General features: G+C 38.7%; 1 protein-coding gene across 1 annotated transcript in view; it reads left to right on the plus strand.

Annotated features, from left to right (window-relative positions):
- LOC120237014 (meiosis 1 associated protein) overlaps positions 1–13,746 on the plus strand; it is a 74,279-nt gene that overhangs the window by 5,236 nt on the left and 55,297 nt on the right. Inside the window, exon 2 of the mRNA XM_039240141.1 lies at positions 5,269–5,560. Within this exon, the coding sequence (XP_039096072.1) occupies positions 5,321–5,560 (240 nt within the window). The 5' untranslated portion in view covers positions 5,269–5,320. The remainder of the gene's footprint in view (positions 1–5,268; positions 5,561–13,746) is intronic.

The raw sequence follows: 13,746 nt of genomic DNA on the forward strand, positions 1-13,746 counted from the left end.
TTGGTGGGGAGATTTCCATCTACATTCCCCGCACCCTGATAGCAAGAGAAAGGAAACTCCTATCCTTTTGGTTTTTAAAATAATACTGGGGTGCCTGGGCGGCTCAGTCGTTTGGGCAGCCCAGTCTTTTGGGCAGCCAACTTTTTTTTTTTTTTAAATTTTTTTTAATGTTTTATTTATTTTTAGGAGAGAGAGAGAGACAGCGTGAGCAGGGGAGGGTCAGAGAGAGAGGGAGTCACAGACTCTGAAACAGGCTCCAGGCTCTGAGCTGGCAGTCAGCACAGAGCCCGACGCGGGGCTCGAACCCACGAACCGTGAGATCATGACCTAAGCGAAAGTCGGACGCCTAACCGACTAAGCCACCCAGGCGCCCCTTCTCTATGCCTTAGCTAATTGTCATACTCCTTTCTATGTTTGGATCAACTTCCAACATTATATCCTTTGGTCTTTCAAAGGATCTCCAAGAGATCCTTTAATATGAAGTTTTTGCTAGTGGCACTCTAGTTAGCTAGTTAGCTTCACCTTTGCTAAGACCATTTAGCTGCTTATCTAGAGTCTGTCAAATGGTGGCATTGTCAACATTGTTACAGCTTTTTCTTCTAGAAGTCCATTTATGTTCTATTCAACTTTCACTTTTTAGCATTACCACATATCGTTTCTTCACTACACTTTCATCTTGAAATGGCCAATTTCGGCCAATTCCCTCTTTCACTTATCCATGGGTAGAATGTTACATGGGTTTATCACTAGCAGAAGTAAAATAACATGATTTGTTATCTGTGCTTAAACTGAACAAGTAATTTGCAGTGACATGTCACTGACAAACCTTGAAAGAAGTGACATGCTTGGTCACTGAACATGATGAGCATCTTTTATGTAGTGATTTGTGGACTGCAGAGCAAGCTGTGATTTATATTTTATGTGATTACTCACAGTTAATATTCTACAGTAACTGAAAGTTGAACTGTGTTAATGAGGGACTGGTGATGATGAACTAAACTCTAGTAAGAGATTTGTATATATTGGAACTATCTAAACTTAGAACTGCCCATGCTCTAAAATGACAAGAGTTTCAGAAGTGAAGGAGGATGGAAAAAGGGAGTAGATGCTCATTCTGCATTAAATAAGGCCTCTGTCTGGGTGCCTGTCTATATGAATCTGTGTGTTAGTCCCAAATTCAGCATTACATTGGTCCCATGAATTTAATTTAAAAATACAGTTAAAATTTATTACGGTATTTGCTTTCTTGCTGAATACATTAGTCATTGATTTGGAGTTCTAGTTCAAGATTACTTTTAATAGATTAGCATATTCATTCACTTATTTGTTCAGCTGTACCCAGCACATAATTGGAGCTCAACAAAAAATTGTTGAACAAATACCAAGTTCCACTAACGGAAAAGAAAAGTTTGAAGAGGAATAACTTCACAGATTGATTTTGGGGAACACATTTATCTATGTACTCTTAGATCATTTTTAAAGATCATAAATTCCAAAGTGTTTCTGAAAATTATCATAAATAATATGATATTTCTCTTGGACCTGGGGAAATCAAAGAAGTTTTTATTTTCCCTGCATTCTTTAGCTAACAATTATATAGAATTATTTTAGCTCACCAAGATGGGAACATTTTTTTATATAAAAATATTTTCTTTTATGATTTTCCTAATATTCTTTTTGAAATATTTTTATTATTAAATATAACATACGGGGCGCCTGGGTGGCTTAGTCGGTTAAGCGTCCGACTTTCGCTTGGGTCATGATCTCGTGGTTCGTGGGTTCGAGCCCCGCGTCGGGCTCTGTGCTGACTGCCAGCTCAGAGCCTGGAGCCTGTTTCAGTCTGTGACACCCTCTCTCTCTGACCCTCCCCTGCTCACGCTGTCTCTCTCTCTCTCTCCTAGAAATAAATAAAACATTAAAAAAAAATAAAAATAAATAAATAAATAAATATAACATAGAGAGAACATTTCATAAAACATGCACATACAGCTTAATAATTATAAAGTGAGCACCCATGTAACCACAACAAAGGTGAGGAAATAGAACATTGCCAATACCCCCAAACCTCCTCTTTTTGTCCCTTCTAATCATAATGCCCCCCCTTCCTTTCTAGAGAAAATCACTACCCTAATTTAATGATAGTCATTTCCTTGATTTTTAAAAATAGTTTAACCATTATGTACACATGCCTAAACAATATAGCTATTTGTGCTTATTTTTAAAATCTGTGTACGGGTGCCTGGGTGACTCAGTTGTCTAACTCTTGATATCAGCTCAGTTGTGATCTCACAGTCGTGAAATCAAGCCCCCCATCGGGCTCCATGATGGCCAAAGAGCCTGTTTAAGATTCTCTCTCTCACTCGTAAGGATAGAGAACAAACTATGGGTTGATGGAGGGAGATGAGTAAGAGATGGGCTAGATGGTGATGGGTACTAAGGAGGGCACTTGTGATGAGTACTGGGTGTTGTATGTAAGTGATGAAGCATTGAATTTTACTCCTGAAACCAATATTGCACTATATGTTAACTAACTAAAATTTATATTTTAAAAAAACAGTGGGGAAAGAATTCAGTGGTGAATGAAAAAATGATTAAAAAATAAAAAATAGGGGTGCCTGGGTGGCTTAGTCGGTTAAGCTCCCAAGATCAGCTCAGGGCATGATCTTGCAGTCTGTGAGTTTGAGCCCCTGTTAGGCTCTATGCTGATAGCTCAGAGCCTGGAACCTGCTTCAGATTCTGTGCCCCTTTCCCACTTGTGTTCTCGTTCTCTCTCCCTCGCTCTCTCAAAAGTAAATAAACATTTGAAACAACCCACAAAACTAATAGGCAACCAACGCAATGGGAAAAGATAGTGGCAAATGACATATCAGATAAAGGGTTGATATCCAAAATCTATAAGGAACTCACCAAACTCCACACCCGAAAAACAAACAACCCAGTAAAGAAATGGGCAGAAGATATGAACAGACACATCTCCAAAGAGGACATCCAGATGGCCAACAGACACATGAAACGATGCTCAGCATCCCTCCTCATCAGGGAAATACAGATCAAAACCACACTGAGATACCACCTCACGCCAGTCAGAGTGGCTAAAATGAGCAAATCAGAGAACTTGAGATGCTGGCGAGGATGTGGAGACACGGGCACCCTCCTACACTGTTGGTGGGAATGTAAGCTGGTATAGCCCCTCTGGAAAACAGTGTGGAGATTCCTCAAAACATTAACAATAGAACTCCCCTATGACCCAGCAATAGCACTGCTAGGAATTTACCCAAGAGATATAGAAATGCTGATGCATAGGAGCACATGTACCCCAATGTTCATAGCAGCACTCTCAACAATAGCCAAAACATGGAAAGAGCCTAAGTGCCATCAACGGACGAATGGATCAAGAAGATGTCATTTATCTATACGACGGAATACTACATGGCAATGAGAAAGAATGAAATCTGGCCATGTGTAGCAACATGGATGGATCTTGAGGGTGTTATGCTGAGCAAAATAAGTCAGGCAGAGAAGGACAAATATCATATACTTGCATGTTTAGGAGGATTAGGAGGAACTTAACGGAGGACCAAGGGGGAGAAGAAGGGGGGAAATGGTGGGGGAAAGGGAGAGAGGCAAACCATGAGAGACTCTTGAATGCTGAGAAAAAACTGAGGACTGATGGATGTGGGGGGTTAGGGGGGAGATGGGCATGGAGGAGGGCACTTGTGGGAATGAGCACTGGGTGTTATATGGAAACCAACTTGACAATAAACTATTTGTAAAAAAATAATAAACATTTTTTAAAAGTTTTTAATAAAATAAAAAATAAAATAAAAAGATTCCTGATGAAGAAAAATAAAAAGATTCTCTCTCCCTCTCTGACCCTCCCCTGCTTTTATGTGCTTTCATGCCTCTCTCTCAAAACTAAACTAAGATAAAATATAAAATAAAATCTATGTAGGCAGAATTGTACTATATGTATTCTGTCTTGCTTCTTATATTTCGTTTCTTGGAATCATCCCTGTTGTGTGTAACTAATTCATTTTCATTGCTACATGTGTGATTATACTAGAATTTATCCATTCCAACATTTATTGACATTTGTGCTGTTTGCAGTTTGCAGCAATTATGAGCAAAACTGTTACAAATAGCCTTTTGCTGTTACGATCTGACTTTGTTCATGTGCCTGGTACCTGTCATTATCACAGATTATATGATTATGGACAAAAAATCCAAAAGGATTTACAAATAAATTATAATTAGAGAGTGCAGCAGGGTTGTTAAATACAAAATCAATGTACAAAAATCAGCTTTATTTCTATATATTAGCAACAAACTAAAAATGAAAGTTAAAAGGATGTCATGTAAATTAACACTAAAAAATAAGATCTCTAAGAATAAAATTAACAAAAGATGAGAACTTTTGGGGAAAATTATAAAATTATCAACTCTTAGATTTTCCATATACACAATCATATCATTTACAAATAATAACAGTTTTATTTCTTCCACTGCAATACATATTTTTTTATCTTGCCTTATTACTGCCTTCACTACAGCGTTAAATAGAAGTAATGATAGCAGTCTCCTTGTCTTGGGTAGTGGCTTTCAACATCACGATTAAGGACGATATTTGGTTCACGCCTGGGTGGCTCAGTTGGTTAAGCGTCTGACTTCCACTCAGGTCATGATCTCAAGGCTTGTGAGTTCAAACCTGGCATCAGGCTCTGTGCTGACAGCTTAAAGCCTGGAGCCTGCTTCAGATTCTGTGTCTCCCTCTGTCTCTCCCTCTCCCCAGCTTGTGCTTGCTCTCTCTCTCTCTCTCTTTCTCTCTGTCTCTCTCAAAAATAAATAAACATTAAAAAGAGAGAGAGAGAAAGAATTACTATGTACCAAATAAACACTGTGCTAAACACTGATAGATAAATTTGGCAAGTCCGGTTCTCCACCCTTGGAAAGCTCACAATGTATTGGGAAAGGCAGTCGTAGAAACAAATTGTAAAAGACAGTACAATAAATGCCAATTTAAAAAAATGTATGAGGGCAGATAGCTTGCTTTAAGACTGAAATTTGGCTTTGTGTCACTTTTTGTTTAGTTCCACTCAGCATGTGTAAGCAATCTCTTGGAAGTTAAGATGGGATAGTCTAGAGAAACTTGACTTAGTCCCCAGTCTGACTCCTTTCTGGATTTAGTCCTCTGGGACTGTGTTCATCATTTCAACCAAGCATATAATTCAGTTTTATGAAAGCCAGTGATTTCTCTTTGCTTCTCTATAGGTACAGAGAATATCCAGGTAGTGACTCCAGTTCTACCTCTGGTCTGGTTAGTATGTATCATGGACGAAGTACTGGTAAAGCGCCCTCCACTCCCACGCAGATTTACCAGCAACCTCCAAGGCTTCTCATTGTGCATATTGCTCTACCATCCTGGGCTGGTGTCTGCTCCAACCTCTGTGAGGCTCTGCAGAACTTTTTCTCTCTAGCCTGCAGCTTGATGGGCCCCAGCCGCATGTCCCTCTTCAGCTTATACATGGTACAAAATCAGCACGAATGTATCCTTCCCTTTGTGGTGAGTATATCTATATTTGATCATTTTATCCTAAAAACACATATGAGGTTTCTGGAACAGAGATCACAGTTATTATTACTTATAGCAATAACTGCCCATTCCTCACACACAGTATGCCACAGGCAACACAAGGAGAGCCAGATGTCATCCTGCAAATAAGGGGTTCATGTAGAGGCCACTTTTAGACAACAGCTTTGAGCAATGGAAACTTGATCAAGGCAAAAGGGCCCACAGCAACCACAAGGCTGAATACAGTGTACAGGCCCATCAGGCAACCCACCTCAAAATATCCATAAGCCTTAACTGATCAATAGACTACTTAGAACCAGAAAAAAATAAAAATTAATTAAAAAAAATTTTTTTAATGCGGCACCTGGGTGCCTCAGTCTGTTAAGCATCCAACTTCAGCTCAGGTCATGATCTCGCAGTTCTTTGGTTTGAGCCCTGTGTCAGGCTGTCTCTAACAGCTCAGAGCCTAGAACCTGCTTCATATTTTGTGTCTCCCTCTCTTTTTGCCCCTTACCCATTTGTGCTCTCTCTCTCTCTCAAAAATACATTAATTAATTTTTAAAAAATTTTTAAATAAAGAACCAGACACAATTACCAAAAAGGGAAAATTCCATATGTTCTCATACCTCCTTACCATTCCCTTTTACATACAGCCCCACCCACTGCCTCATTGCAGACAGTCTCTCCTTTGCTGTCCTGCCTCCTGCTCCCTTGTGTAAACTTCTGCCTCCAGTGAATCCTTTCACCTCCTGCGCCACTGGCTTCCACTCTACCATCAGCACACATTTGGGGGCCCCCATCCAATTGAGAGAGAAGCCACAGTTTATACCACAGAAGAAGAACTCCAAAATTACTAACCTGAGAGTGTAAATAGGCCACGTCTTGCCCTCCTCCATTCAGGAGATGGGAGAGAAACCTTGGCATTTACAGTCCTTTGAAATTTAAGCAATGACCCATTTTATCCCCCTTTGAAATGTAAACACAGGGAAACAAGTCTAAATATCTTCAGAGGTCTCTGGCTAGTAAATCACCCTTTAATTTCCGAGACTTGTTCTTTAACAAAGGTTCCAGCTTTCTTTGCTCAGAAAGCCTAACTGTGAAGAAACATGAAAATATTTTCTCTGCAGTTCCCCATAGGACTCTGCTGAAAACCCCCCTGAAATTTCAGAAGGCAAATGCTGGGCCAGGGGCAATGGTTTTATGAAGCTTTCTCATACATAGACAACTGTGTCTCCTCCTCCTCAAAGAAATGCACATCTTCACCTCTCCCCTATATAAAGTTCAGAATTACTGGGATGGAAAAGACTTCACAGGTTCTAGTCCATCCTTTTTCCTGAGGTAGCCTTACTGCTGGGAAAGTCCGAGAAGGCCTAATGGAAAAATCACAACTTTTATCCCTACCTAGAGGGAATAAGACTTCCTCCCCCTAGTGTCTATGGAAACCACATTAGAGCCTGGACTCCCACCGTCCTACCCAACATTAACAGAGCATGTCTGCCCCTCCCTATTGAGGTGGTATCTGAGGAGGCAGACTGAAGGACATGTAGGAGCAGAAGTGAGGTGTGGTGTCTCTCTTGATCGGATGGGGCTCCCAAATGTGGGATGACAATCCGGTTAAAGGATTCACCAGAGGCAGAACAAAGGAGATAGAAGTTTATTGAATACACTGCAAGAGAGCAGCAAGCAGGATAGTAAAGGAGAGACTGCTATGAGGCAGTGGGTGGAGACTGTATTTAAAGTGGGAAGGTACGGAGGTATGGGGATTATGGAATTTTCCCCTTTTTGGTAACTGTGCTTGCTTCTAAGTAGCCTATTGATCATTTAGGTTTTATGGACATTTTTAGGTGGGTTGTCTGATGGGCCCATCTATATTCAGCCAGAGGGTTGAATACAGACTTTAAAAAATGAACAAAGCCACAGGGACTTGTGAGACTGTAACAAAAGATCTAACTTTTGTCTCATCATAGTGAAAGAGGAAGGGGGAAGGATGGAGCTGAAAAAAATATTCAAAGAAATAATTACTGAAAATTTCCCAAATTTGGCAAAAGTTATAAACCTAAAGATTCAAGAGGCTGGTAAGCCCCAAACAGGATAAATGGAAATAAATCTGTTCTAAGATACATCATAATTTAAATTTATAAAAACTAAAGGCAGACTCTTGGGAGAGCACTGACATCTTATAAGGAAAAAAATAAGTAACAATAGCTTTTTCATCAGAAACCAAGGAGGCCAGAGGAAGCGTCCCATTTTTCAAATGCTAAAAGAAAAAGAACTGTTAATTAACCCCAAACTCTGTATCCAGTGAAAATATCCTTAAGGAATGAAACAGAAATGTAGATATTTTCAAATGAAAGAAAGCTAAGACAGTTAGTCACCAGCAGACCTACTTTAACAGAATGCCTAAAGAAAGCTCTTGAAACAGAAAGGAAATTATAAAAGAATCTTGGAATATCCAGAAGGAAGAAAGAACAATTGAAAGAATAAAACATAGATAAGTACAATAGACTTTCTATTGAGATTTCTAAATTATATTTGACAGTTAAAGAAAAACTTATAATCTTGTCTGATGTGGCTGTTAATGTATATAGAAGAAATATTTAAAATGATTGCATTGTAAACAGGGTAAAGAGACTTTCTACATAAAGTATGTATATAATATAATACTTAGAGAAACCACTTTAAAAATGTATACAAAAACACTCAAGCACTATAGATAAAATGGAATTCCAAAAAATTATTTAAAAAATTTAGGAGTGCCTGGGTGGCTCAGTCGGTTAAGCAACCAGCCCACTTCGACTCAGGTCATGATCTTGCAGTTTGTGAGTTCGAGCCCCGCATCAGGCTCTGTGCAGACAGCTCAGAGCCTGCAGCCTGCTTCAGATTCTGTGTCTCCCTTTCTCTCTGACCCTCCCCTGCTTGCGTACACGTGTGCACTCTCTCTCTCAAAAATAAACACTAAAAACAAATTTTTTTTAAAGTAGGTGGAAGGTATAAGGATGAAAAAAGATATGCCCTGATGCATTAATCAAAGCAAAGCAGAAAAGGCTGTATTAATATATCAAATAAAGTAGACTTCACAGTAAAGAATATCAGGTATAGAAAGGAATATTAAGTGATAATAAAAGAGTCAAACCAAGAAGAAGACATAGCAATACTAAAAGTGTACACACTGAACAATAGAGCTGTAAAATATGTGAAGCAAAATGGGGCGCCTGGGTGGCTTAGTCGGTTAAGTGTCCGACTTTCGCTTAGGTCATGATCTCGCGGTTCGTGGGTTCGAGCCCCGCGTCGGGCTCTGTGCTGACTGCCAGCTCAGAGCCTGGAGCCTGTTTCGGTCTGTGACTCCCTCTCTCTCTGACCCTCCCCTGCTCATGCTGTCTCTGTCTCTCTCTCTCCTAGAAATAAAAATTAAAAAAAAAAAAAACATTTAAAAAAAATGTTTAAAAAAAAAATATGTGAAGCAAAAACTGATAGAACTGAAATAAGAAATAGACAAATCCATAATTATAGTTGGAAACTTGGAATGTCCTTCTCTGACAACTGATAGAACAACTAGAAAGAAAATCAATGAGGATATAGAAAAATATTAACCAATAGGATCTAACCAACATTTATAGAGTACTCCACTCAACAATACCAGAATACACATTTTCAAGTACCCACAGAACAGTTGATCAAAATAGACCATATCCTGGGCCATAAAAGAAACTTCAACAAATTTGAAAGAATTGAAGTTATTCACAGTTTGTTCTCTGCCCACAGTGAAAGCAAAATAGAAATCAGTAACAGAAACCTGGGGTGCCTGGGTGGTTCAGTGGGTTGAGTGTCTGATTCTGATTTCCGCTCAGGTCATGACCTCATTGTCATGGGATCAAGCCCCAGCTCAAACTCTGTGCTGAGCAAGGAGCCTGCCTAAGATTCTCTCTATCTCTTCCTCTGCCCCTCTCCCTCATTCATGCACTCTCTCTCATAGATCTCCCTCACTCATGCACTCTCTCTCTCTCATGATAGATAGATAGATAGATAGATAGATAGATAGATAGATAGATAGATGATAGCAAAACCTTAACAGTAAAATCTCCAGGGGCTCTTGGGTGGCTCAGTTGGTTAAGCATCTGATTCTTGATTTCAGCTCAGGCCATGCTATCATGATTTGTGAGTTCAAGCTCTGTACATAGGGCTCTATGCTGACAGCCTGGAACCTACTTAGGATTCTCTGTCTCCCTCTCTCTCTGCCCCTCTCTCTCTCAAAAATAAAAGAACAAAAAAAAAAAGAAAAAAACAGAAACCAGTAAAATCTCCAAAGACTTGGAAACTAAACAGCATATTTCTAGGTAACTCATAGATCAAAGAAGAAATTTTTAAAATATATTGAATCACATGAAAATTTAAATACACTTCAAAATTTGTAGAATCCAGCTAAAGCAGTGCTGAGAGGGACATTTATAGCATTAAATGCTTACATTAGAAAAGAAAAAGTTTCAAATCTGTAACATAAGATCGATCCCACCTCAGGAAACTTAGAAAAGGAGTAGCAAAATATGCCCAAAGCAAGCTGAAGGTAGGAAGTAGTAAAGAGCATAGATGAATGAAATTGAGAACAGAAAATTGGTGAAACAAAGAGCTGATTCTTCCAAATGATCAAGAACATTGACAACCCTCTAGCAAGATGTGAATCTACAGGTATGATAATATGGTATAGAACTCAATGCAAACATTGTACCTAGGTCAATTTCTTGGTTTTAAAATTGCTCTCTAGTTATGTAAGATGTAACCACTGGAAGAAACTGGGGGAAGGGTACACAGGACCTCCCTGTACAATTTTGCAACTTTATGTGGATTTATAATTATTTCAAAATAAAAAGCCAAAGAAAAACAAAGGTGATTTTACATGCTCACTAGAATGGCTACCATTAAAAAGACAGACAGTACCAAGTGTTGGTGAGAATGGAGAGAAACCATAACCCTCATTCATTGCTGACAGGAAGGTAAAATGATACAACCACTTTGGAAAATAGTTCACCAATGTCTTAAAAAGTTAGATATATACCTTCCATGTTACCCAATAGTTCCACCCCCAGTAATCTACCCAACAGAAATGAAAATATGTCCACACAAATACACTTACATGAATGTTCATGACAGCATTATTCCTAATAGCCCCAAACTGGAAACAGTTAGGATATCTATTAACTGGTGAATAGATAAACAAAATGTATAATTCTCTATAAAATCCAGTGATTATATTCCTCCTAGCACACTGGGGACACAGTGAAAATGATAGTGATGTTACAGCCATGTGGCAGGTATGTTCCTCTGCTGTGCCATTTTCCTTGTGCATGTCTATCCTATGATCCCATTTGGCTTTATCCAACTTCTGTCTGGCAACAGGGGTAGAGAAAAGTAAGAGTGATCTAGAAGGGCAAATAGAAGATATCCAGCATAGGAGGCTTTTTGGGAGATAAGCTCATGCCCCAAAGGTTAAAGAATTATTTTTCCCTTTCTCAAATGACTATGTTATATGCCTCAGGCACTCCTCAGTACATTTAGCCCTAGATAAATCCTATTATCCCTTCATCACTCCATTAAGAAAGGCAGACCTTTCTAGTCTAAAAACCACTGACTGGCAACTCAGGAAAAATTGCAAGGCAAAAATCCTTCCAAAAGAGCAATAAGTTCAACCTTGGATAAAAGGTCAAGGAAATTACTGGAACAACATCATTACCTATGTATAGAACAATCCAATCTTTGTTTAAGAAAAAATGTTACCTTAAATCCACTGTCTCTAACCTATATAAGTATCTAATATTTTCTATCTACAAAGTTAGCTTAAAATATTTTGGTGAAAGATAGCAGGTAGGAAATCTTGCCCAAGATGAATACCTCAATATACTCCTCATATTTAATTTCTGAGTACAGTCAAATAACCCTGAACTTTTTGTAAGGAATGATGACAGAGGAATCATAATTAAAATATTAGAATTCCTTTTATATCCATTGTGCCCTTAATATAAATAATCTGACAAAAATGATTAATCTCCTCTTAAAGCAGAATTTCAGAAGAATTCCCTTACAGTGAATATCTTACCAATTCTTTTTATTTTTTCATGAGAACAAAGGAATTATTTAAATCATGTGTGATCTACAGTGGAATTTTAGGACAAATAGTGCTCTAACTTGGCTATAGCTTTTATTTCCTCATTCTTCATAGCTGACATTCAAATGAAATTATTTAAAAGTGGCAAGTAATAGAGATATATTACATTAAACAGTATACAAGTAAAGTCCAATAAAGATAATACAATAAACCATAATTGAGTGCTACAGGAGAGGGAAGGGAAGAATAAGAAAAGGAAATATATAAATTTTGTCATTGTTTATAATGAAGATTTTTGTCATTGTTCATTAATAGATAGTATTAAAGAAATAACTTAAGGGAATTGTATAAACATGTAGTTATAAGCACTAAAGCAAATGCAAACATTTCTAATTATGACAATGAAAGCTTATATAGAACAAAAAATTAGTATAATTTTTCAAAAGCTATGAAAATAGAGCATATCTTAATATAAAAACAAATATATCTGTCATATCAATAAATACACATGCTAAACACACCTATTAAAAACTCTGCTGTGTTAGGGGCGCCTGGGTGGCTTAGTCGGTTGAGCGTCCGACTTGCGCTTAGGTCATGATCTCGCGGTTCATGGGTTCGAGCCCCGCGTCGGGCTCTGTGCTGACTGCCAGCTCGGAGCCTGGAGCCTGTTTCAGTCTGTGTCTCCCTCTCTCTCTGACCCTCCCCTGCTCACACACTCTCTCTCTCTCTCTCTCTCTCTCTCTCCTAGAAAAAAAATTAAAAAAACAACAACAAACTCTGCTGTGTTCAAATGATACACCTGCAACAAAGTTAATCAGAAAGGTTGACAGTTAAAGAAAGGGCAAAGGCATAGTAGGCAAATGAACCCCCCACCAAAAAAAAAAAAGGAGCATGATTTTAATATCAGACAGGGTTGAATTTGGAGCAAAATGCACTAAATGACAACAAGAATGTCACTTTAATCCTAGGCACAAAGCAAAGAAGAGTAGAGAATTATCAAGAGGAGCATATGGAAGGGGGGGTACCTGGGTGGTAAGTCCGTTAAGCATCTGATTCCTGATTTTGGCTCACCTCATGAGTTCACTCACGGTTCGTGAGTTTGAGCCCCACAGCTGGCTCTGCACTGACAGTGTGGAGCCTGCTTGAGATTTCCTCTCTCCCTATTTCCCTGTGCCTCCCGCACATCAAAATAAATAAATAGATCATTTAAAAAAAGAGGAGCATATGAAAGATACCCAGCACACAAGGCTTCTTAGAGGGGGAGTCTATAGAAAATATATCAGTTCTGAGTACCTATGTACCAAATAACATAGCATTAACATTTTTAAGAGAAATACGATCAGGGGCACCTGGGCGGCTCAGTCAGTAGAGTGTCTGACTTTGGCTCATGTCATGATCTCACAGTTCATGGGTTCGAGCTCCACATCAGGCTCTGTGCTCAGAGCCTGAAGCCTCCTTTGGATTCTGTGTCTCCCTTTATCTCTGCCCCTCCCCTGCTTGCATGCTGTCTCTCTCACACACACACATAAATAAACATTTAAAAAATGTATGACATATGATCATATGTATGTATGAAATCTCAACCCTCCTTAAGGGCTCATGATATATTCACAAAAGTCAGCCACATATAGAGGCACAAATAAACCCAAAACTTTATAATGAATTCCAAAAGTACAAATAGTTCAGTCAACATTTTATGAGCACATTGAAATAAGACTAGAAATAATGACAAAACCAAAGAGCAAAAAGTCTCTACCTCATGGAAATTTTTTTAATGTTTTATTTTTATTTTTGAGAGACAGAGCATGAGCAGTGGAGGGTCATAGAGAGAGGGAGACACAGAACCCAAAGCAGGCTCCAGGCTCTGAGCTGTCAGCACAGAGCCTGATGCAGGGCTCGAACTCAAGAAACACGAGTTCATGACCTGAGCCGAAGCTGGACGCTTAACTGACTGAGCCACCCTGGCACCCCTGTACCTCATGGAAATTTTTAAATTGTTAAATGAATTTGGAGTCAAAGAGGAAATTCAACCTAAAATTATAGTATGTGTAGAAAATAATAATAATAAAATACTACATAA

This window comes from Hyaena hyaena, unplaced genomic scaffold, assembly GCF_003009895.1.
Source record: "Hyaena hyaena isolate Hyena2069 unplaced genomic scaffold, ASM300989v1 scaffold_168, whole genome shotgun sequence".
Classification (NCBI taxonomy): domain Eukaryota; kingdom Metazoa; phylum Chordata; class Mammalia; order Carnivora; family Hyaenidae; genus Hyaena; species Hyaena hyaena.